Genomic DNA, 26441 nt, shown 5'->3' with positions numbered 1-26441 from the left:
AAGGAGAAACATTGATTTAAGTGCACTTTAATTTTTAGTACACTTCATGTGAACAGACCTTGGGAGAGACTGACAGAGAAATATGGATAGATGGATACAGCAGACAGGATTGTAAGTGCAAGAGAGCGGGAAAGAGGTGACAAGCTTTAGGGAAGAGGGGAGGAAGGTGAGTGAGGGAGAGGAAGAGGGAGAGAAGAGGGGCAGGAAGAGATTTATCTATTTTGGAAAGAGCTCCAAGACACGTCCCCAATTCAGTGATTCAAAGTGTTGGCTCACAGTCAGCGAGGTTGAGCTGGTGCCACAGCTGGCCAGAAGGATGTGAAGTGAGTCCCGAAGTCTCATTCACCTCCATCTTTCTCTTAATTAGTAATTCAGGACTTTCCAAAGAATTCTCCGAAGGGTGGAGCAACAGTGATGCAGCAGTTCATGGTTGCCGCAGTACGGCATTAACAAATACTACTTACTGTACATGCTGGCTACATTTTTAAACAGCAGAGACAAGACTGTAGCAGCACCGGCACACAGTGAGCTGTTTCCCTCTGACACACAGCATCTTCAGAAGATGTTTTTTAATAATATAAAACAAGATGAAGAATAGTATGAATTAAATCATGCTATGTATTTTATGCAGCACATATAGGTTAATCAAACTATATACAATGAAAAGAGAAAGAAATCATACTGAGAGATACATGCTCATTTTTAAACCCATGTGTAATTACAGGTTAAGTGCCATGACAAGCACAGTAAGGTTTTAATTTTCACACAAAAAATGTATCAACATATCCAGACAGACTTGGCAAAGGGATATTTTCTTTATAGATCTTTAGAAAACAGCAAAAATTACCATGTCCATGCCGGATGTGTCACAAATCCTTAAACACAGACACAACCACAGTGTAACAAGCCCAGCGAGTGGCGACGGCACCAAGTAAGGTAACTAAACATATTTATAGGTACAACAATCACCAAACAGACACGCACACAGAATGTAACATACTAACAGACAGCAGAGATTTTCAGAGAGAGCCTGAAGCACCACAATATTTGTATTATCTGTTATTTCAGGTGGATCGGGACCAAACACAGCCTCCAAGAGTGAGGGAGGCCAGTTTGACGACAGGGAATACAGTACCGAGTACAGTGGTGCCAACCAGGACTCTGACTCCGAGGACGACGAAGACATGGCAGGTTCATTAAGCGGGAGAAGAGTGAGAGGGAGGTCGGGCATCCGGGCATCAGAGATTGTAGAGTCAGAATATTTCCACATCTAACTCTGTGAAGTAAGGGTTTATTTCAACCAAACCAGAGTTAGTAATTGTTGGAACAGTGAAAAGCCTAACCAAGATGATGTTGGTGAATTTTATTTTAAAAAATGTGTGTAAGAATATTTCCTGTCGTGACATTTTACGAGTTTATTTTGTTTGTTTGTTTGTTTGTTTATTATTATATAACGAAAAGCTTAGAGAGCTTGTGTAATGTAACAATCTTGCTGCATGCACATGTCTCTCAGCTGAAAGTATTGGGGGTGGCCTGAGCCATACTATCGGACTATCACTTCTTAAGGTACACGGCGGTGTTATGAGACAGGACCTGCTGAGGCTAGCTGGTTAGCGTGCTAACTTCAGTAGAAATCTCTCTGCAACACAATACTAGACATTTTTGACATGACGTCAGAACTCTTACTTCTTCACATTCTGCCAATAATGTTAGTTCATTTTTTAATGTTTTAAATGTCTTAAATGTCAGAAGTTCAAAACGTTACTCAGAAGAGTGGTGAATCTAATAATTCATACTTACAGATGATGCAGTTTACTAATACATAACAATACATGATTTCTGTGTAATGAAGTCCTTCAGATTCTGAATTTCACCTGTTTTCCATTGGGTTAGTGCATAAGTGCAATGTTGCCTTGTGCAGCTTTAGGAGCACCACTACACAGCCATCTCATCCCCTAAGCAGTCCGACAGACTCTCTGCATTCAGCACGTTAAAAAGTCGAGCGGCACCGTCAGCACCCAGTCCCTCCCCCTGCCCCCAGCTGTCCCGGTCATCACTCTCGTCTGTGTTCGATTCATACTCTGATCCGATCCCTGACTCCCTAAACCGGAGCAGCTCCAGGGCTCCCAGGACCTGTTCCCCGAGCACCGAGCTTTCATCTGGGACTCCATCGCTGGGTGTCTCCCCTGTGTCCTGGCCTTGCTCTTGGCGGTCCGGCCCCCTGGAGGAGAAGCGAAAGCACTCCAGCCGAACTCCACTGCCGCCAAGCCCCAGAGGGCTTGTGTCGGTGCCTGTGGTGCCTTGAGAGCAGGGCCCAGGTAGGGCCGAGACCCAGGCACTGTCACTAATCTGGAGCAGGGACTGAGCTGCTAAAGTGCCTGTAGATGAAGAAGAGGTGAGCGGTTCACGAAGCACGCTAGGTGGCTTGGCTCGGAAAGTTATCTCCAGAAGACTGTCCTGGGAGCCCACTAAGGACAGAGAAAAGATATCAAAAAAAGGACGTGTAAGATTAAATAAAGCACAGAGAGAATTGGTAGTTATCCCATGCATGAAAGATGGTTTGAGCAAAGCAGAGGAGATTATATGGAGTGAGGTGACGTCTGTGCTGATAGGATTTGATAATTCATGATTATATGGCAGCATACTGCCACTGGCTAAATGCAGGGAGGGGAGAGCAGAGAGCAGTACTGAATCCTCTGAGAGGGCTGCCATGGGATAATTAATTGCATGCCAGAAGTGGATGAGAAAAAAAGCCATAACGACGGGAAGGAGGAAAGGGAGAAAAGGATGATTTTATGATGAATTAGTACGGGGGGAAAACATGGAAATAGTGGAAGATTTGATAAAATAAGATATGTACTGTAAATGAAAAAGAAAAGCAGAATGGTACGACAACAACGGACTTTCACTCACTAGATGTTAAGTGGCCAGCAGCCTTGAGCTCCAGTTCCTGGATCTGTTTGACCAGCAGGGAAATGTGTTGCAGCAGGTCGGTGTTCTGCTGCAGCAACCTCTGCACTCTGGCCTGGGCTTCAGTCCGCGCGCACACTTCCACCGTCAGCTGGTCCTGGAGCACATGGACCTGAACAGACCAACACACACACACACACACACACACGCACACAAACACATCATTAACAGCACGCACACAGTTTGCACATGTGACAAAAACAGAAATAAACCCTCATTGTTAGGAATTCATTGTTAAGGATTCTTTGCTTTATACAGTGCTACTTTATTCGTTCTGATTATTTCTCAAAACTCAGTCTGCCATTAAGAGGCAACCTGCTAATTAAATCCCACAGTGGCTCTTGAGTTGGGAGCTCGTTCGGTCAAAAGTTTCACTCATTAGACAGTAATGACACATTGGCATTATGAATCGACTACTGTTAATGAGATTGGCCAAAGTAAGAACGAAATTCTAAACCTCAAAAGAGGTTTGCTTCAAATTTTCAAAGGCCTTGAAACCAGGCTCAGATAGTTTTAATTTTAAGTGAGAAACTTTTCAAAGGTTTATGTAAAAGTTGAGCGGAAGAAAAGAGGTGAGAATTTAAATACATCCTATTTAACACAGCACTGATTGAAAATGGAAAGAGCGCATCATTCTAATTATCATTATTCATATTAGATTAGAACTTTTTTCTCATTTGCCTGATTTGTGTTTCATTATGTGCTCAGAACATTTTGTGTCAAGCTTCATGCACTTTTCCAATAACCTTAATTAAGGGATTTTGATGAGTATTTTAATAGCACAAGTTATTATTAAGTTAATTGTTCATTTGGTTGTCAGGTACTCATCCTTCAACAAACATGCTTAAAATGTTGTTAATTTAAAAATTTGTCACGTCATTGAGTGAATTTTCGTTGATCTCCTGACTCTTCCTCTAGTGAAACCTAACATTTGTGTTTTTTTGTAAAATGTCTCAAAAACCTGCTAAACTAAAGATATTCCCTTCAGCCTCATATGTGGTTTGTGCTAACAAAGATTAGCTAAACTAAGATGGTGAACGTGGTTGAGCTATATAACCAAAGCTGCCAACTCTCACAGATTGACTGTGAGACTTGTGCAGTTGACACTTTTCACATGCTCTCATGCCACATGTCCATTTTCTCAGGCCGTGAAAAACAAATTTATAACCGATAACGATGTGGTGCAAATCAACTCTTCCCAGCTGATGCAACAACAGCTTACAGTACATTGGGATAGTAATCAAGTGCACCCACTCAGGCGCTGTGAGTCACAGACAGTTCGTGACAGAGTACCAACAACAGCAAGTTTGATGAATTAATCTCTGTCTGTCATTGATTAATTGATGTCTTTTACTATCTTTAAATTTTTATATTTTAAAAAAAGGGAGTTAAACAATTCTGAGTTACACTGAGAAGGAATAATCATAGTGCATTCCTCATAATAAAGAGCACTAGACCCTGGACTTCACATCACATTCTTTTACAGTGATCTTGATTCAACTATTGACAGTATGTGTCTTAAAAAATACATTTCATATGTTAATACAAATCTTATATGTTGTGATTGAAGGTGCAATAAATAATGTGCCTTTAAGAGCTTATATCCCCAATTGAATACCACAGCATGTGACATTCAGTAGGGTTCTGGGTTAAACATGCCGAGAGTAAGACGGCTTTATTTGATGTATAATGTAATCATAATATGTTGCTTTTCAGTAGTTGATAATATGATAAAAGCATGTACAAATGCAGACAATGGTTTTCAAACCAATGTTAAACCCTTGAGGTGAGTACTACAAATTTCAAAATCAAATCACCAATTGCATCTGTTAACAATATATGTGAATCATATGCCCAGGTTCTGCTGAGTTTCTGGAAATACTTATTCATCTTTGAGCATGATTATTGACTTTGCTTTTCACAAAAATCCTGAGAGATGAGGAGACCTGTGCAGTGGGTAATGTCACAGAAGGCCTTCTCAGTTGTTGATTTGTATGTTCTATGAAAATTTATTTGTGATCTATTCTTATTTTTTTATTTTGATAAAAGGCTTACTGTAATCACTGTATAGACCGATGCTGCCATTAAGAGTTCCATCAGGAACAATACAAAAATTGCAGTCGGTACCTGTGCTGAAGCTGCCAGAGCCTGTTGTTCCTGCTGCTGCAGTTGTTTCTGAAGGAGCTGGACCTGGTGCTCTTCAGAGCAGGGAGCCTCTGCCACTGACTGACCCGACACAGAGGCTCCAATGATGGGGGAGCTTAGCAGGAGAGATGGGTCATCGGACACCTATGGCAGAGATGACAGTAAATTGGACTGACTTTTGATGACTAACAGCATCAAAAAGTTTAAGTAACCTGTATTTTAATTCCTTTGAGCGTCTGTTTTGCGGTTTGTTTGGAATCACCAGAAGTAGATATTGTGTTGAACACACTGAAACACAAGCATCACCCACAGAAAAATTAAGTTTCATCATAATAAATACAGAAAATAAAGAAAAACATAACCATCCCAAACTCAATTGCTACCAAAAATAAAAACAACAACAAGAATCTTGTATATTACCACTTTAAATAAAGTTAACAAAATATAAAAATCACAGCAAGAGTACATATGGGTGTGGATGGTCTGCACAGTAGATAAAATTAAAAGTAAAGTATAGGGTAGGAAAGCCAACAATCCTACATAAAGGAGTAACAATGGAAAGTAAAACATGAAAGCTTGTGTGTAGAAACACATCTAAAAATGTGGCTTAAAAGCTGACAGTCTCCCTCTGCCAGTCTGAGCTCCTTGGGGAGGGGTAAGAGAGAGTGAAGAGACGCTACATCGGCAGTGACAAAACTGTCTCTTTTCATTCTGACAAAAATCCCCGGGTGGATACTTAAAATACTAAATATCATCGTTACTGCTTGATGTTCACGGCCTTCCAGAAGAAATTTTGTGACAAAGCCTTAAAATGTGCTTAATTTTTTCTACACTTTGCTGGACGTTCCACCTCAAAATGCTACTTTAGTTAGTTTCCAAAAAACAACCTTCTGAAGCACACAGATTGGGTCTCTACAGCAGAAAGATGTTGTGAAGTGGGGAGAGAGAGGGAGAGAGATCAATACAATATCTACCACGTCAAGTAATAAATAAATAAAAATAAAGAGGGTGTTTCACACCAGAGGAAGATCAGTAAAGATGATGTGGGTGCTCTATTGAGGCTGCTCTTGATGAAGTACTTTGTATTGCTGTCTGCTTCTGTGATAGCTTTTCACTTGTAAACTCTTTGGTTTTGAGGGGCTGACACCAAAGCATGACATTTTCTGAAATTTTCGACCTTCAAATGATCTTCTTTTGCAATTGTACAAGCTGAAGATGGAAATAACTTGAATCAATTACACATCAGTCGGAAACAAAACACAAAACAGCCATATTTTCTTTTTTTGTTAAGTTGCCATGGCTAACGTGTTAGCAAACCATTGCCTTATTTAGCAACATTAGAATTTAGTTGGAGTCATGTTTCAGCCATTCTGAAATATAAATGTCCAAATCTTATATTCACTCTGCTTTTAGCTCTGGTTATGTCTCCGACAACTTCTGACAAAAATATCCCCCTCTCCCCGGCTCTCTCCCCCTTAACCAGTCAAGGCAGATGGCTGCTGACCCTTGGTCAAGGTTCTGCTCAAGGTTTCTACCTACTAAAAGGGAGTTTTTCCTTGCCCGTGGCGCCAAGTGCTTGCTCATGGTGGGAATTGTTGGGTCTCTGTTAATGTTATTACAAAGAGTACAGTCTAGACCTGCTCCATGAAACGTGCACTGAGATAACTGTTGTTATGAAATGGCATTATATAAATTAAATTTAATCAAAATGGACTTTTAACTGAAAACAGTTACCTACCAAAAACTATGCTATGAGAGCAGTGAGTGAACTAAAACCGTAAAAATGGGTGCTTAAAAAAACAAAAAATGAGCTGAAAAACGTCAAAACAAAGAAGGTCTGTGGGTTTGTCCTTTCACATACATGTAGCCATTTGATCCACTGTTAATATAAATATATCGATGATAGCAGCTTTAAGCGTAGTTCTAATGGTTGCGAGTTATATTTAAATTTGTTTAATCTAATTGTAAAGATGGTGTTTTAACGGGGATTCAATCAATGGAATCTAATAATATATCTACAGATTGACTGGACAGGTTGCTGTTGGGGGGATTAGACCATACAGAAATTATGACTCACACAATTGTGTTAGAGTGCTTCTGTGGGAAGAGCAGTCATGAAGAACATGACTTATCTGTCATATCTGAGACAGGAGATCAATATGGTGGACTCTCTTCTCACTAATACCTGACTGTGCGAAGGACACTTGACCTTCAAATTACACACAGGAGAGGGAGAAACTGCACAGGAGATCTTACCAAATGAAATACTGCTGTTTCATTGAAATGCATTTTTTGCAATATTTAAATAATAAAATCTAATTTTCTTGTTCTCAGGTAACCATGTAATTAGAATGTCAATTAAAATCTAACCAAGTAACTCTTCGCCACTTCTCTTGAGTAATATAGCTGCAACAGACTTAGTTGGAATAGCAGAAAGCAGCTTGTTTTACATCTCAGGATTGGCAGAGCAATGCTAGAAAACCTTGCTATGTTTTCATTAATAAACCAAATGATTGCATCAATATTGAAGAGCTTTGTGGAGAATTTCTTCACAAACAAGCCTTGAAGACGCGGGTGCTCGCCATACATCCCTCAGTGGCATTTTCTGATCTTCATATCGCTCCTCCTCATGAGGCCATACTTTAATCATGAACCTCTGTGAGCCTCCCAGAATTATTTATCACCAGGAAATTTTAGATCAAAACCTTTCTAAAATACTGAAAAATGTGTTGTGCAAAAACACATCCTGTTCAGGAGGGAAAGAAGGAATGAACGTATGCAAATGCAACAGGAAGACTGATCTAACAACTTGCTTGTGTCATGTCTGGAAGAGGGAACTTGAAGTGGAACTTTCCTTGCAAGTTGAGACAACTCTGACGACTTCACTATGACATTTTCAGGGTTATTTTCTCAAACTTTGGAGCACTCCCTCTGGAGCCACAGGAGACATTATACAACTGTTTTCACAGTCTGAGTAGTGCCCCTCATGATGAATAAACTGAACTTGATGTGTAAAATTGGTGGAGTTGTTGCTGATCCTACTTGCTGTTTATTTAGTCTCCTGAATACAAAACAAGTGATTTAAAAAAGTTACTATGGGTTTTGGGAAAGTGCTCGGGGCATTTTCACTATGTTGAAAACCTGTTAGTTGCAGCCCTATTATTTATTTGCTGTGTCATAGAGAGTGGTGCCATAAGCATGTGCAAATTACACAGTGCAGGGTTGGCTTCATCTCTGCAGGGTTTACACAGTGTCCTGTATTGGAATGGAGTGAAACAATAGAGGGGTTTTGCATTAGCGACAGTGAAATCATCAAGGACAACTTCTATACTCTACCTTGCCATCGTTACCAAGGGCCTCGTCCTTTTTGCTCTTCTCCAGGTCTGATGAAGAGACACACTCAATGCTCTCCTCTGTAGTGGCTTCAAGGTCAGCCTCCTCTGACAATGCAAACCTCTTCTTTGCTGCAGAGAGACCAGATAAATACAGGTGAGGAATTTTCATGATATCATGACCATTGTGGCGGTGGACAATGACATATTTTCTCAGAGAGGTGTGCTCAGTTACCACTGTTTGTTTTTGCAGGTCGCTCTGGGTTTTTGTTTGTGCGAGAGAGGGAGAGAAGAAGAGAAGGCCTGGGGAGTTTGTGTGTTGCTGTACGACGAGGAGAAGTAGATTGAGTTTGTGTGTGTGGCAGACGGAGAACGCGAAGGAGAGAGACAAAGATGGGGGGAGGGTACTTTATTTATGGATGCAATTTTGTGTGAGTGTGTGTGTAAGATACCTGGCACTGCCTCCGATTCCTCCGCCTTCCCCTCCTCATCCTCCTGGTCGTCGCTTTTCTGCTGCAGGGTCAGCTGGTGACACACGTCAAACGCCTGACCCACCGTCCGCACGATCCTCATGGCCTGAGACTATAAGGGAGGACACAGAGAAAAAAGTGTGTGTGTGTGTGAGTGTGTGTGTTGGAGTTTTGAAAATGTGTGGGGGAAGCAGCAGCAGGAGCAAAGCAAGGGAGGATGCAAAAATGAAGGGACACAGCAGGGGAGAAAATGAGGTGCCAAAGGAGCTGCGCAGGGAGAAAAGTGGGTGGATGAATGAGTATGTGCATCTGTGCACAGGTGAAGAGAAAGAAGATGAAAAATAGGCACAATAGTAGCAGGAAGAAAACGGGAAATGTTGGGGCAGCATGGGAGTTGACAAATGAAGACAGATCCTGAAACAGTTGGGGAGATGGAGACCAAATAATAGTCAGAAGATATTATGAGCACAGAGGTTCAGCTGCTTGTCCTTGTCTGTCTGCTCTGCATATGTTCTGCTGCCACAGTGATAGATTGGTCTGTTTCAGAGGCAAGCAACTTTGATGGCAGAGGGAGTGAAGATAAATGCTCTGTATTTGTATAGCGCCTTTCTAGTCTTTTCAACCACTCAAAGCACTTTTATACTACCTCACATTCACACACTCAAATAGAAACTAACGTTCACACACGTTCATACACGTTCATACACTGGTGGAACAGCCACCAGGGGCAATTAGGGGTTCAGTATCTTGCCCAAGGACACTTTGACATGCAGTCTGGAGGCGCCGGGGATTGAACCACCAATCTTCCAATTAACAGGCAACCCACTCTATCTCCTGAGCAACAGCCACCCCAAGGTTTGTTGTGATTGCAGGACGCTCAGCAAGTGTGTCAGCACCATCAGGCCATTAGTCAGGGACAGTTTAATTTGCAATAACTCAAAAAATTGACACAAAATTGCCATCCTAAAGTCAAGATTTTGTTACAGGATATGCATATATACTATGTAAACTACTGTACAACATGTTTCCTCGGAAGAAACATTTGCAGCAAAGTTTTGATTCAATCCTGTCTGTACGCAAGGGATTCAGATATGACATTGTATGGATTAGAGTGATGAGACACGTACAGCCCTGGTTCATCAACATAGTTAATGAAAAGTGAGAAACTGACTTGTGTAGATTATGTAACAAAAAAAACTAATATGGTTAGGGCTAATAAGGAATGCTGAGAGTTAAGAGAAAATTGATACCAACCAAATATTATTATTATTATTTATTATTATTATTATCTTAAAACAAGATATAGCCTTGTTTAACTTCTTGTGTTAATGAACCGCTTGTGGTTAATTGATTGGTTGATTGACAGAAAATTAATTAGCAACCATTTTGATGATTGAATAATTCTTTGAGCCATTTTCAAGCATCTATATCAAACATAACCAAGTTACAGTTGCTCAATTTTCAGTATTTTCTGAGTTTCTTTGTCTTAGTAAACTAAATAGCTTTAGGTTGTTTGGACAAAACAAGTGATTCAAAGAATGAGGGAATTGTGACTAAATAAATAATTGAGAAAATAATGTAAAAAATAATAATCGGCAGATTAATCAATGTGTTTTAATTGTTCCATTTTTAAAGTTCTGTACAAATCAGGTTCAATACTGTTATTACACAAATTAAATATTTTTAAATGTGGGGATCAGTGTTTCTTAAGCTGAACACAGGCAAGAATACTCAAAGTGGCCTTTGAGACACCAGCACCCTGATTGATTTCAAGGATTCTTTTCCCCCTAAAGCCCCAATATGCAGTCCAGTGGCAGCATCCTAAATCCACTGTAATTAAACTTGATCCTCCATGTCCTTCCTCAATTTTTGTGTTTTCTATATTGAACAGTAGAAGCAGCAGCACTGAAATAAAAGTATCTTCCCCTGGAGGATCATCCTACCTCAAGACATTCAGTCAATATGTCAAGGTAATTCAAGCTTGAAAGTAATTCACTCAAGTGAAAAGCAAAAAATAATAATACAGAAATGCAGGGATAAAGAAAGGAAATTATTAATTATTTTCCATCAATACAAAACGTAATTTTGTTTTAAAATTATCACATTAAACTACTATGCCTCCCAAGGCCAAACATAAAAGGGCTCTGTTGATGCAGCGAGCTGGCATCTATTCCCCGCTGGGCTGCAACATGCCATGATGAAAATAAATCAAATCTCCACTTATCAGCTGGTCCATCTCCTCCTACTCAGCACACATCCTTGGTCTGCAAGACCCAGATAAGGCTCAGCTGTCCCGGGGAGGTAGTGAGACACCACTGGCCGTGTCCACAGTGTGATGGGTGTTTGTTCCACAGTGGTGAAAATGTCTTTAAGTGCGGCATGAAAAAGCCCCTCTTCTTTTCTCTTCCCACCAGGATGATTAGTATTCAGCTTCACTAAGTCCCGGTCTGTCTGGTATCCATGGTGAAGGGATGAGAGTCAACCTCAACGATGTGCTGTCTTTGTCATCGAGGAAAGAAAATATCTCTGCTTGATATGCAGATATTTGGAGATTGGAGAAGGACAAGCCGTTCATTTTCAAACGCATTTTGCCACGACACACATGAGGACTCTGACTCTAAGATGAACTGGCCACTTGTGAGTTCCAACAGGACTATACATCATAGAGATAATGGGCACAATATCATCAACAGAAGCCACGTACAGAGCATGGAGCTGAAAATAGTGATTAGTGATAAAAATAGTGATAAAGTGATTGACTTGATGTGGTTCATAGATGTTTGCAGTTAAAGGACAAAGCTGGAGACATTCTGTCAACAAAATCCGTGACAATGCAATTCAACCAACCATGTGCTTGTCCGTCTCTTAATACTTTGCAACTTCGCACAAAGCACAAAAAATGGAAACAGCTAGCCTGTCCAAAAGGTGACAAAATTCTCCTATAAGCACATCTAAAACTCACTCATTACATGTCATGTAGTGTCTTCAGTGGGGACTATTTTCAGTGGCAGACTTGGTGCTTTAGTGAGCAGTGAGTCTGTTATATTTACGCTAGTAGCATCAATTCATTGTTGGTTTTGGAATTTTCACTGGATTTGTTGAGTTATATTTTAAGCATTTTCAGTTTATGGGGAATTAAACCTACTTTTCTTTTTGACTTGAACACGTTGCAGCGGAAAATGTTGCTCTGTCCATCTCTCGCTATGTAACTGAAGATCTTCAAGTCCTGGGCATCATGTGAGACATAGAAGATCCTGTTAAAAGGAAGAGTTGGTTACTAGCTGCCTAGTTATTTGGCTTTGGTGACCTTTTAAAAAAATGTTATACCTTCAAAAGGCACTACCTGTAGATGGGGTCCTGTGTCACCAAGGTAGCATTCTCATCCCAGGACCAGCCTTTTCTCTGTTACAACAAAAACACATAGGTTGACAATATAACGATAAAGATGTGTTTGAAAAGACAAAAGATATACTTCAAATAAAGTCACATTTTGCAGGACTGACCTTTTTCTTTCTGCGCAAAATCACTTTGATACAATCAGTGGATATGACAATGTTGACCTTCTTTTTCTTGATATTCTTCAGTTTGAATTCATACTGTGGAGGAAAAATTACATTCAAATTAAGATTCAAGGTTGGCCAAAAAAAGTAATCCAAAAGTAAATTAAAAACCAAACAGTTTATTATGGTGCGTGGTGTGATAGCATTAAATATCACATAGGGCCCGCTGAGATGGAGCTCTTTACATAAGATAAATGATATATTGGAAAAGAGAGAAGGGATCGTGCAGACAGGAAGATATTTTTAACTATCGTCTTCTTAAGGGAAATCTGAGATTGAGTAAACACCGAGAAACTGTCAGTATATGTTTCTGGGAGCTGTTTAAGCTTTCAAAGGCAGACTTCCCAGAGGGAGACCGATATGTGTGGGACACTTTCATCCGTCTCCATGATTAATGCTGGAGCCTGTAGCCTCTGCTTCCACCGCAGGCTCAGACTCCAAATATCAGGGCCCAAAGATCTAAGAACAAGCTGAATTTATGTGAAATAACACGCCTCGCTTCGAAAACGCACAGTCCAACATCAGATGATTAATTGATCAGATGAAGTTCTGTGAAATCACCTTCTTCTTCTCACTCGCTCAAAACTTGGATAGCTCTGTCATCTTTTCTTTGTTTTGTGTAAAAATCCAAACAATCCAGCGCTGTCTTTCTATTTTCAGTAGGATTGGAGCTGTCATCTCACTCTTATCTTGACATTTCAGAATAAAAGCAAACTCCAAGGAAGAAGAGGGATAATTGTTGACAACATGACAAGTCACATCTGGTGATTTTCGCCTTAACAAATCTGGAACAGTTTCTCTATAAGCCAGTGACCTGTGAAAATCACCTCAAAGGAAGATTCAATGGGCCGTTCTTCTTTGTCATATGCTCTTATCTAGTTCATCCGTCTTATTATTGTGTTGAAATTTTCCTCCACGTGCAGTTGAGAGTGTGGATGCTCAGGTGAAGGACACAACTCCTGTAATGTGTATGTTATTCAGGCTAATGCAGCCCCACGTACACTGGGACAAGAGGACCATCCATCTCCACGCACACTGCTGTCAGAGGGCGATGAAGTGGAACACAGTGACTGTTCGTGCTCCATTTTCATGCACATTAACATGAACCTAACTCAGACTAATGCTGCCCCCAACCTCAACTAATGCTCTTCAGCAGAGATGCTCAACTTATGATAGGGTGCCAGGTGGCCGACTGTTTTCTAAATCACAATGAAAATAATAGAATTCACCCTGGTAGGATTTTTGTTTATACCAATTAGTAAATGTTCACTAATGTCCATTGGCTGTTATTTGGGAGGTTGTTTATTATATGTACACCTGACCCGCACGGCACATGGGGAAGTTTGCTGTGAGGCCTTTCTGCCAGAAAGCCCACCGTTGTTGACGTTGTGAAATGATCACAACTGCTCTGCAGGTTGTGTCAACACACGTCTTGTCCTATCTCTAAGCAAATATGAACACTTAAAAGAACAAGTTAGCTTTCAAATATTCAGAGCGTGTCTCCCCAAAAGCAGAGACCCTTAATTACTGTGCCATTACAAAGCAACCCTCTTTTACAGACATGCATGTTATCAATATTTATCTTTTAACATTTAATATCATGTTACTTATTGCATTTCTATGTAAACATTTATTTGTCTCTTAAAGCATTTTCGGCATTTTTTTCTTATCTCCTTCATCTTATTATTTTTGCTTTGGAGCATCACAGAAAAGCATTTTCGCAAACTAAGCTTTTAAATAAGAGCCACATAACAAAGAAATGTAATTAAATTGTGTTTGTTTCAGGGACAGATGAAAAAGGTACAATACTCAGAATTGACCAGCAAGTTCTGCAACAGCCATACCTTGTGCTTTGTGTGGGTGTATCATTCCATTTTGAGCTGCTGTATCAAAAGTGTTCATTCACTCAGCTGGTACTATCAACTTATAAAATGCATTATAAGAAAAATGGTAATAAGCTGATAAAAACATACAGCTTCACTAAATCTTTGCCATTACAATCAAATGGCCATTACGTTGCACTGTACACGAAGGATCAGGATTAAGTCCTTCCTGGGTGTCACTGGGGATGTGGCCGACCTCCGAGTGACACTATAACTTGGTTGCTGGATTAGATTTAACAGCCGACAAGCAGCTAAATCCCCTCATCCCTGTGCTTCTCTGTAACACAGCAATGATGTGTAATGACAGTGTTTCCAGTGGCCTCGTCTGGTCTAAAGGGGGGCTTGGGAGTTGTTGGGTTTTCTATCGCACATAAACCTGCACGCTGTATCTGTCCTCAGGCATAAAAATCTGGCACATGAATCCTGCCGTGATTTAAACTGCTCCTGACAGCCCACTGAATCTGCCGTGTGTGTGTAGTTTTACCCAGACTAGAGATTTATGAGTAAAGGAGGATCCTTCTGAGCACCGTGCACAAGGTGAGGCATTTAACACAGGCGAGAGAGAGAGGATCAATGTGCATGCACCACCTCAAATGCTGGGTCACAGTTAACGTGTTTGGACCACTACTGTCATAGGGGTCAAGTTCACTAGTTGGGTTAAGGGATGTCACATATTTAAGTTTCTTACTCTTATTCTCCTCATGGCAGCGACTATCTCCATTCGGCTGCCGGGGCGACCCACCTCCAAACTGCCAATGTACTGCAAAATGTAAGAGAAATGTTAAAGATTGGTGGCTGAAGGGAATGAATGGCACTGATTGCTTGGGGAGTACTGGGCTGCCTAAATGTTTTATTTCTTTTGTAGTTTAGATATTTTTTGACACACTTTTGGAAAATCTTGCCCTCTATGAGGAAATCATTACCCTCTACAGCTGCAATGATTAGTCGATCAATTGATTAGCTGATCAACAGAAAATTAAGTTATCAATACATTTGATGGCCCAGCCTCTATGAGAATTTGGTGATGATGAATAATTTGGCTGAAATTGAATATTTTGGGATATTGGACTGTTTGGACAAAACAAGACATTCGATGACATCCCCAAAAGTCATGAGCAATTTTTTCACAGTTTTCTTTCGACTAATTGAGTAAATAATGAACCTGCAGGCTAATGGAAAAAAATGTTTGTTGAGTTGCAGCCCTATTACATTTGTATGTCAAATGTCAAAAAATTGTATAACGTAAATAAATGATGTCAGCATTCATCAGTTGTTCACAAGTTGTCCGTTAAAGCAACACATCTCCTTGCAAGTTAAAAATGATTAAATGACATTTAACATTTCAAAGTCATGCAAAGTAGACAAACATCCAAGTATCATAAGGTCAATAAACATGACATAAACGCATGGATGCCCAGTGATTGTTGTTACAGTTGCAGTGACATGAATAGCCCGAACTGTACGCTATTATTTAACACATGATGATCCACTAGTCCTGAAATCACTCCTGCCGCCCAGAAAGCATCTGTTGCAGAGGGTCCTTACCTTAGCTTCGAAGCAGACCCCATGCTTAAACACCTCCTCGTTGTGCATGGGGATCCTTAAATCGTGCACGTCATCCACTAAATTGTACTTGGTTACCCCTGGCATCGCTCTAATGATAGCGGACTCGCTCCCGACTCTCGTTTTACGACAGCGCTAGAGTACCTGCAGTCATGCGCACCTCCTCTGGCGCTGCTCCCCCCCGCACTCACACGGCGCACGGAGGGGCGCGTCACTCCGGAGGTCATCCGGGTTTGAGGCCCTCCTGTCACTACGGATTGGTTTGTTGGGTTCACGCGCTGATCGGTGATGTGTGGACAATACTGACCCCCTCGCTCCGATCTGAAGCACGACGGAGAAGCCGCAGGCACCGCCGCCACCACCGGGGTCCCGATGACTCACGGACCTCAACACATAATTGTTTTTTCCTCGAAGCACCGCGGTATCACTATGGCCACTAATTTATCAGAGCGAGCGATAGCCTACTCAGAAAGAAGCATTAGGCGCTTAGCCATTAATCTGGATGCAACATTTAACAGATGAGGAGGGACTCTGCATGTATTGACTGCATCAGTAGCTTGAGCTGGTGTTTGGTTGTATGACATCTAGTGGCATCACAGGGAATAAACAAATCCCCAAATCACTGTCTCCCAGTAGATTCCACGAGTCCCCAGGGGTCCTTGAAGGGCTCGATCCCCTCCTGCTATGTGAGGATTAGTGTAGGATTCATTTTTGAGAAACTCTGCCTCTAGCAGAGGTAGACAACAAAAAATGTGTTTCTGAATGAAAGAAGCATTAACTAGGTGAGTGCACAGAGTGCAGATGTGGTCCAGCGTAGGCTATGCATGAGAGTAGTGAAATGAAGGGGAGAAAGTGTTTTGTATGGTCGCCTGTATAAGAGTAGGCTTTTGTGTAAGTTTTCTTATAAAGAAGTGTTTTTGTGTTGTCTCAGTTTTCTTTAAAATGCATAGAATGGTGTGATGACATTTTAACTGAGGGTCCCGGAAGGAAATCACAAACTCCACACATTGTTATTTTCATTTTTATGAAACACACCACAGAATCTAAAACCCCTCCTTACCTCCCTCTCCCCTCCCCTCCCAAAGATAGAAGAATTGAATCTCACTCAATTGTCCCTCCTGGTTCCCTTACAGTCAACATGGTGATGAAAATAACAAAAAACTAACTCATGGATCGTGGATCATGGTATGGTATCAGGATATGGAATTAATCTGCAGCTGCTCCGGTTCAAAATGAGACCAAACTTTTTTGTGGATGCCAGTTTGAACCACGACAAAGGCTAATAGGTGACCTGTAACAGACAAGGCAAACCTTGTTCATAGCCAAGATGATTGTCAAATGCCTTTTGCTATGTTGTAATGCATTTCGCAAATAGGCCTACTGCTGAAAAGACAAGTATATACAAAGTTTTTTTTTTTTAATTGGGAATCATGAGAGGTCATTGAGCATAAATGTGCACAAAAAATGATAAGACCAAAAAGTATCCCCTGCAGGCTTAAGCCTGGCAGAGATAATTATCCTTCATCTAGCTGACACGGTAACAAATGCTTTTTACCCCAGTGAAGCTACACCATATAAAAGCACACTGATGTGTTAGTCACACTGACACTCACACTTTATTCTCCTATTTGCCACATGCAGTGGGCTTCTTTGAAATTATCAAGAAGTAGAGCTGGAAGAATGTAGCAACTTCTTTCAGGTCAAAGTAAATGAAAACAGGTTTATTTACAATATAGATTAAGGTAAAATATATTTTGCTTAATGTGCATTGGGGGGAAGGAATTTGAACCCCTGATTTTTATAGCATACCTCCAGTGTGTTTGTACTTGCTCTGCAGTTTTACAAGCAGATACAGCTTTAGTGAAGCATACTGAATTTATCAGTATTCTGAGCCTGGCTTTTGTCACAGGAAAATGCAGCACCTTCTCTTTTGCATGTCTTTGTCCACAGCTTTTAAAAGCATTTAAATAACAAATTAGTCTGACATCAGATTTTAATCAACATTTGCCCTGCATATTTTCAATTTAAATTGATTGAAAGGAGAGCCCCATTCAAGGGTGTTCTATTGACACAAATATTAAAAAAAAAACATTTACAACAGCATTACATAACAAACATATGCAAATACACAGATACAAACAACTAGCTCAACCTCTCTCACCCACACCCCTTAATAAATGTTTCAAATGACAAATCAGTCTGACAGTGTAAAAGTTGCTGCATGTATGAACCTACAGAGAATCATCACCTGAATCTGCATTTATAGCTTTATAGTGAGTTTCAGCTTAATGTTAATCTGTCTGGTCGTAACTTTACAGTTTTGGTTCCCTCTCACTGGTCACATGGATCTCATAGCAGCATTAAGTCTAACAAAGCCTTTCAGATTGACCAGTATTTTCTTTAATAAGCACATACCTGCATATACATGGCATGCACATTTAATTTTAGCCTCCCAGCTGAGGTCTAGGAAAAAAAGGAAATTTGTAAGTGTAACACATTTGTTTTGTTTCGATCAAACTTCAGCCATGCCGTCTCTCCAGCAGGTGGCAACAGAGCGCTTTACATTTTACAGGATGTAAAGTTCAAAAAAAGCAAAAGACCAAGCTGAAGAGACAAAGTCAAACATCCACTTTATATATTCACTGTGCTCCTTTTTATCCTCCATGTCCTTTATCTTTTGTTAACCTGTGTGAGGAACCACTCAGTGTGATTGTTGTACTCTCCGCCTCAGCGTAAGGCACAGAAAGACTCGATTATGGTACAAATGAACAGAGTGCTCTGTCAGTTCAGAAAATCACCCCTCGCACCTTTTAGTATTTATTTTTATGTCTAACAACTGTTTTTTGGGGACGAAGTGTGCTAACAGGTAAGGTACTTGAGGAGGCCTTCTGTAAATTGTCTCATTTCAAGTAGTCGCTCGGGGCATCCAGTTCCTACAGACTGAATGACTAAATGTTTTCTGCACGTGCTGTCTTGTCCAAGCTGCTACAATGGCTGGTGGCACAGTTATCACGTGTGGACACTTTATTGGATGTGATGCTGCACTTCTTCAGACAAGAGGTCAAGCTTCTTGTATCCAACAGAGTTTTACTGCAAGATGAGAAGGTATGGATGTGCGTCAGATGCCACAGTTATTTTAGCACTCAGCGTCAGGTAAATTACTCATCTGTTGTTTAGTTGGTTTTGAGTGCGCATGGAGGGTCAAGGGCGGCTTCATATCTTCTTATCTCTCAGCTTCCCACTCGCCACGTGAGGAAAGAGCTGCATGTTTTTTTTTCTTTGATGCTGTGTGTTTGTTTGACACCCAGGATGGGTTTGTGCTCTCTCGCTGCCTTAAACACAATTTTTTTCTTTCCTTCACTCCATGTTTAATTAGTTTTTGAAGTGAAAGAAATCACAATTTTGGCTGACATACTTTCAGTTTCTTACAGCAAAATTGTTTACTGAATCAACTAAAATAAATTTTTTTGAAACTACAGCCACAATAATCGCTTTGGGTGGTTGTGTTTCAGTGAGCCTTCAGACTGAAAATGACCTGAGGTAAAGAGTAGAAATACGAGGTTCACCTTATGAGTAAACTTCTAAGAACACCATGCCATTCATTGTGGCCTCTGTTTTGGCACCCGTGCTGCACACTAAACTGGCCCCATTGAAATGAATGAGCAGACAGAGTTTTTACATGCACAGCTGTTCTTAACACATCCTTTGGCACAATGGAGCTTTGAGCAAAATGCTAACAACAATGCTAACATGCTCAAAATGACAATGCTTAGTATGTCTAATGTTTACCCTGTTCACCATCTTAGTTTAGGGTGGTAGCATGTTAACATTTGCTGACCTGATGATGGCTCTAGATGAACAGTGAGAGGATCCCCAAAGTTATTATGCTTCCTCCTGTAGGGAACATGAATGTGTGTACCAAATTACATGTCCATCCAATAGCTGTTGAGACATTTCAGTCTGGAGCAAAGTGGTGGGCTGACTGACTGACATTGCCTATCATAGAAGCACCCACACCACCAACAAAGGGAAAAGAAGAGAAATAAAAATAAAAGTCCATGCTTTACACAAGCTTCAGAATCACCATGCTAATGTCACTGCCATCTTTTATTTCCTTTACACTGTATCACAAAACCAGGCCTGATTTCCTGTTGATTGTGCAAACAATCTGACACACTGGCAAATAGGAATCATCAGGTGTTGTGGTGATATCTACAAACTGGCACGCGACCAAGTGCAGACTGACATGGGATCAGCTGCTTTCAGGCATTCATAGGTCAGTAAACACACAGCCTGCTGCGTTTGTCAAACTGGCCGAGTACAAAGCTGACCTTCCCACAAACTCAATTAACTTGTCACCGTGGAAGCCACACAGTTAATGCCACACACACTTCCCCTAATTTCTCACTTAGTCACATAGACCTATACGTCACACTACTTCCTGTCTTCTTTGTGATCCACATGGAAAATAGACTTGAAGGATTGTTGTTACATGCATCACTTAACCTCATAACTGAGTCTATAAAAAGCTACAGCAGTTATTGTAAAAAACAAACTGTGGTGCCAGGGTTCATACACATTGAATATTCATCTCTTCTCTTTTGGCCCTTTCCAGAATTCTTCAAGGTCACCTTTTAATAATTTGTGTGAGTGAAATCAGCTCTTATTTAAAAAAAATTTCCTTCCTAAACTGACAGCTATCACTTATGTCTGCTGGTCATGACATTTATAAGGCTTCCCTCCACTTGCTGAATAGGGACAAACATGGTCTAAGTATTGAAAACATGCGAAACAAATCGCAAAGACTGACACAAAATAACATCTAAAATAAAATATGGAATGAATCTGATGATCGATACCACTGTCATGTCAGTTTGCTACAGCCAGGAGACTGTTAGGTTAGCTGAGCACAAATACTGTACTTGAAACTGAGAATTGGCTTGTTTAATCTGTGCTAAACCAAAGTGTAAAAACGCCAGGTTGTTCTTTTTACGCAGTCATTGGACGGCACTTTTAGGAGTCTCTGCTGGTTGATGTGTTAAAAATGTTAGAAAAAAGTAAGCTTTACAGATACAGATTTTGTTACCTTTAAACAGAGCCAGGCTAGCTGTTTCTCTGTTTCTTGCCTTTATGCTAAGTGAGCTAACTGGCTGCTGGTTGTAGCTTCATATTTACTGTGCAGACATGACAGTGGTATTGATCTTCTCCTCTAACCCTTGGCAACAAAGCTTTTTTTCATGTTGGCGTCACTGTTTCCTCATATTTACTTTGTGCTTGTCCTCAACTCTTCAGAACTAGTTCCCACTTAAATAATCTGCTTTGGAGGTGAACCATGATCCTAATGTTGTTGGCTGTATCAATTAGCATTTGATTTAATGTCTGGCCTTGATATTAAATGACTGTAAAGCTTTTAAGGGTTCATGATTTTCACAATATTGTTTCAAATCAAATCCCACCAGGGCCATGCATCCTAGTACTGGAGAATAAGTAAAGAAATAACAGACGAGTACGTGGTGGGAAGAAGTATTTTTTTGATTTACTCACTTTACAGCAGGCATGTTGAAATTCCCTGTCAGAATACTTTGAGAAAGGGGTCAGTCGAAAGGTTTGTGGTCTTGTGTTGAAATGGGTTGATAGCAGAGAAGCAGAGAATTAGCCGGGAAGGTGGGGCTTTAATGTAGTCACAAGGACGTTTCCTGAAATCTCAAGCAGCAGAATATTCTAATCTGCTAAGGTCACAGTAAATACCACAGAAGGACACCCTTTAACTCACACTTAGTGCACTTTGCATGTGTTTTGTTTGATTTTTGTTGTTGTTGTCTTTACAACTTTTGAATGAAGCAATTTTCCTGCCTACCTATTCCAGCATACACTGGGCAGAAGAGAGTTAAGCACCCTGTGAAGGTCTAAACACACAGATAATCACGCCACAAACTCCCACAGTTGCACCTTCAGGCAATTTGGAGTCTCCATTCCATCTGATTTGCATGTCTTTAAACTGTAGGAGGAAACCAGAAGGCCCAGTGGAAAACTGACCCCAACTGAGAAAAGTCAAAACTATATCTATTCAGGCTCTTCAAACTTTTTCCTGGAAATATAAACTAATAGCAAACACATGTAGCTTAACATTGTAACTGAGGTGAGTCATCATTATTTGCTGTATATGGCTTGACTCCCAGCTGTCTTTGCATAGCATCATGTAATGAAGTAATGTAGAGCAGATGCTGAAATAACAGGATCAGTGAGTTATAGTCTCACATCTCATAGCAGTGATATAATATCACCTAATAATCAGGGAGTTTATGATGCCCGACAACAGGATATTTTCATCAAGTGGACACTAAGGAGGCTATTTGTGGTAGCAGCCTGTTTTTTTTTATATTTTGCAAGCCAAATGAAATGAAAACGAGTTTAAGCTCTTGGGGTATAATTGAGTATCTTAGAGCGAACCTTGGGATGGGTTTGTTCCCTTGGTAACCTGGTAGCCATGACAGCAGCTCTTTGTTTTTACACAACTCTCCCAAGTTCAATCACCGTTGGAGATGGTATTAATCACCACTCACATGGCAAATATGTTTTTAAATGAGTATGTTGACTCATTTCTACCAGTGAAGTAGGCGCCCAGATGAACCAGATCCACTGTTTAATGGAGCTCCACCTCTTTTGTTGCACATTATGTTTCCACTGTCCTGACGTTCAGAGCTATCCACTTGTACTGATCCATGCTGTAGAAACACTCAGGTAAGAGACACTGGGTTCAGCCTCTCGGATGCCAGCTCATCCAGTGTGGGATGCGTATGTGTTTACTGTATGGACTGTAAAACTTTATGATCCTGAATGTTCAGAAAACCCTGAACTTTTTTTCTGCCTAGTTGGCATGGAGTAACTATTTTGAACCTGTAAATGACAATCATACCTCAAACAAAAACAAAAAGACATTATAATGAACACCCGGTCTGTCACAGACGTTAGTTTATGAATCAGTCAGTAATTTTGCTATTGTGGGTTTATTTATTTAATTATATTTATGAAAGGAGAATGAAAGATATTCAGCCTTGCAGAATCATAGGATTAATATATGAGGACTTCTCATGTTAGTTGTTGATATATTATAGTTTTCATCATAACTAAAGAGGCTGTCCCCAAAAATGATCTTCCTTAAGATCTTGTCTGTTGTGTCTCAGATGATTTTCTCCGTTTCTTTAAATAGTTGTCAAAAGCCTCTGGCGGCTTATCCGTTTTATAGTTTGGTTTGGCAACCAGATTCTTGTTCTTTTGCCAGGAGAAAGTCCAACAGTTAAAAATAAAGTAAAGCTGGTAAAGTAGAGCTGAGTTCCAATCATGTAGATTTCCATCATCACTTGTTGGCCTTTTGGAAATTCTGTTTAAAATGACTTAAATGATTTACTGTGTGTCGTCAGTGGAAAACACAGAAGACAACTAGTGTCTTCAAAGTTTGTTTGAGTAATGGATTCATTTGATCAGTTTAGCATAATAAATACAGCAGATTTATCCTCCCCAAAAAATCCCTTTATGAGACGTTTTTTCCCAGATACAGTTACTAACCTTTCCCTCTGTTTATACCTTGACAATGTCTAGGGCAGTTTGTATTTTGTTGTTTGGAATTAATCCAAAGCCATTAAGAGACCATCAATTGAATTTTGAATTGCATGACATTTAATGTTATCAACTTATCCACAATAACAACATAAAGACACCTTAATATCTCAGTTTATTATTCGCTTGATGCCCTGTTATGAATACAATAACAAAGACTTCATTTTTTGTTCACCTATGAGAGCTAACATGTCAATATCAATAACATGTAGGATAAATATCAAGTAAATAAAGGAGTCATGGTTATCCTTCAGAACACTGTCAATCCTGCGCCCAAACATTTACTGCACTCTGTGCAGATGGTGAAAACATTTGCTCAGTGCAATTTTGAGGTACTTGATTTTTTCCAGTTAATGCTACTTCATACTTCTAGTCCCGTAAATTTTGAAGGTAAATATTGTAGTTTATGTTGACAACTATAGTTACTAAAAGTTACTTTGCTGATTCTAATTATTAATGCTAAACATACAATATATATATATAAAGTAGTTGAAAGCCCCAAGTTTACCAACTGAAAAAAAATTAAGGATGCTTACACACTGAATCATCACTAATTATAATCCAATACATATTACTTAAGTAACATATGATTGCAGGGATTTTACCTGTAACAGAGTACCATGTAGTATTTTTCTATCTAAAAATGTCTTTCTTCAAGGTAACAAATTCAATTCTCTGAGGAATGAAGATGATGGACATCTAATATTGAGATGGTTTCATATATTTAGCAAATAGCTAAAACAAGGGGGAAATGTCTCGTATAGTGTGTCATTTTGTAATCATAGCTGAAAAAAATATGAAAAAAAGGGAGCATGTTTATTTCAACGTTTGTCCACCCATCTGCATACAGTTTCACACACAACACAAAAATGCACAGCTTGGCATCACAGCAGACTCCTTTTCCTACTTGTATTTGATGAGAGTAGGAACTGTACAGCCAGTTGTTACTTTAATCTTTAAAGCTTTTACATTCTGGGTATTTGTATGTTTATCCAGGTTGTTGTTGCTACAGTGAAACTATTTTCTCCCAGGCTTAAAAAAATCAATCCTGCTTTTCTCTCTCTCTCTCACTCTGTTGCTCTGTGATTATTTGTGTTTTCATTTATCTCAAAAGTAAAACAAAAAAAGCCAGACTTCGCCCTCATGAAAACATCAAGTTACCTCCACCCACATGCAGCCGCGCCTGATCAGGTTTCAACATGTATCTATCTTTTTCCAAAGTAGGCTATATTCTGACATTTGATAGCTTGAATTAGACATGAATCGTGAACATCTGCCCAAACAGAAGGCAGTGCACAAAGTGAAAATAATACCTGTGCATACATCAGCTGGTCCAGAAAAGAGTAGGCCTAAGTGACAATTAAAGGCAAGTCCTTCCATCTGCTCTCTGAGGTAAAGAAAAAACAAATCAGTGTTTCTTTAGTTTACTGTATGTTCCACATTCAGAAGGGGCCACATCACCTCTGGTTGAAAACGACAGAGAGAAAGAGGGATGGCGTGGAGAGATAGCCTCTGTCATTTGCCACAAGTGTGAGAGCGGCGTTAATGACTTTGTCTTCGTCTCTTTAGGGGCTGAGTGTTTGAACAGGAATCGGCTGTTGTGGTAGGAGTGTGGCGAGGGGGTGGCGTTGATGGAGGGCAGGAGAATGGAGGGAAGGGACTGATTTGCAACAAAGGAGGGGAGTGCTGCTGTGACTCAGAGGCTGTGAGCGGCTGCTACAGTTGTAAACAAACCTGCCTGTGGAGTTGCTTAGTAGGCGGCTGCAGTCTCCGTGGTGACTGTCCATTACACTCAGATGCTTCCCTATAAAATAATATTGCTTTTTTACACACACACATGCACAAACACACACACACACACACACACACACACACACACACACACACACACACACACACAGAGACTTACAAAAAACTATATTTCACAGCCACTTTGTCCCCACTAACCCTGAAGGAAAAGTTTGAAATTTTGGGAAATAGGCCTACGCTTGCCTTCTTGCTGAGAGTTCGATGAGAATACTAGCCTACTCTTATGATTGTAGCCTACGTTAAATATAAACCTATAGTCAGTAGCTTAGCTTAGCACATAGATTGGAAATCAAAGGAAACAGCTAGCCTGGCTCTGTCCAGATGTCACAAAAATCCAACTACAAACTCTTTCTTCCTGTTTCCAGCCTTTGTGCTAAGCTAAGATAACCGGCAGCTTCTTTTTTAGCGTACTGACATCCAAGTGTCAGTGCGCTAAAAAAGAGCTTCTCATCTAGCTCTTTGCAAGAAAGAAAATGTAAGTGTATTTCACAAAAGTCCCAAACTATTCGTTGTTGTTTATTATAAATATAGTATTTTTAATTTAGTGGCTGGGCAGACTCCTGAACAAGTCCTCTTGGAATATGTTAGCTTGCGTGTTAGTATTGTAGTTGCTGTATGTCTTTAACTGTGACCTGACTTGTGTCTCCTGTTTGTTACTGTGCGTGAGTGACCAAACCAGTTTCTCCTCTGGTGATAATTAACCTATAACTAGCCTATTTAATAAAATAAGTTGTCAGTCTATCTAAATTTAAGACCTACTGTAATCCTGTAGAAGTGAACCACCGGCCAAAATGAGCTCACCCTTTACCTCAGACCGATTCTTGTATTCATGAAAGCACAAGAACTAACACACATTCACACCCATATACACTTGCTTCATATCTTCCATTCACTGTAACTCCAGAGTAAAGAAGTCATCCAGTCACCTACTTGTGAAGTGGAACCCGCTGTGGCCACAGATTAATTAGCAACTACAACAGCGCACATGAGTAAGTCCTCTTCTTCTTCCTTCCTCATACATTTTTCCTGACCTCAGTGACCACATCCTCTTTCTCTACAAGTGAATTTTCCATGGAACAAAACACTAATTTG

At 40.2% G+C, this 26441-nt stretch overlaps 1 protein-coding gene across 1 annotated transcript; it reads right to left on the bottom strand.

The window, feature by feature from the left end:
* Positions 1-16480, bottom strand: LOC119902357 (carboxyl-terminal PDZ ligand of neuronal nitric oxide synthase protein-like). Its single transcript, XM_038718493.1, has 10 exons — positions 15906-16480; positions 15049-15120; positions 12421-12513; positions 12261-12319; positions 12063-12171; positions 8900-9029; positions 8452-8579; positions 5098-5259; positions 2914-3082; positions 1-2468 (listed from the first exon to the last, which is right to left on the bottom strand). Exons 1-10 carry the CDS (start codon positions 16008-16010, stop codon positions 1936-1938), a joined length of 1560 nt encoding a protein of 519 aa, XP_038574421.1. The 5' UTR covers positions 16011-16480; the 3' UTR covers positions 1-1935.
* Between the last annotated feature and the right edge of the window lie 9961 nt (positions 16481-26441).

Source organism: Micropterus salmoides, unplaced genomic scaffold, assembly GCF_014851395.1.
Source record: "Micropterus salmoides isolate LMB-PRFRI ecotype aquatic unplaced genomic scaffold, ASM1485139v1 Ms_hic_scaffold_14, whole genome shotgun sequence".
Classification (NCBI taxonomy): Eukaryota; Metazoa; Chordata; class Actinopteri; order Centrarchiformes; family Centrarchidae; genus Micropterus; species Micropterus salmoides.
Note: the sequence above shows the minus strand (reverse complement) of the source record. Positions and strands in the feature narration are given on the sequence as shown.

What these genes read in the sequence shown, in the direction of transcription:
- LOC119902357 (XM_038718493.1), bottom strand. Translation starts at nt 16,010, where the DNA reads ATGCCAGGGGTAACCAAGTACAATTTAGTGGATGACGTGCACGATTTA. An exon ending in GGGTCTGCTTCGAAGCTAAG is followed by an intron (nt 15,121 to 15,905) that starts GTAAGGACCCTC and finishes TACATTTTGCAG; the next exon opens with TACATTGGCAGTTTGGAGGT. An exon ending in ACACAGGACCCCATCTACAG is followed by an intron (nt 12,172 to 12,260) that starts GTAGTGCCTTTT and finishes TCCTTTTAACAG; the next exon opens with GATCTTCTATGTCTCACATG.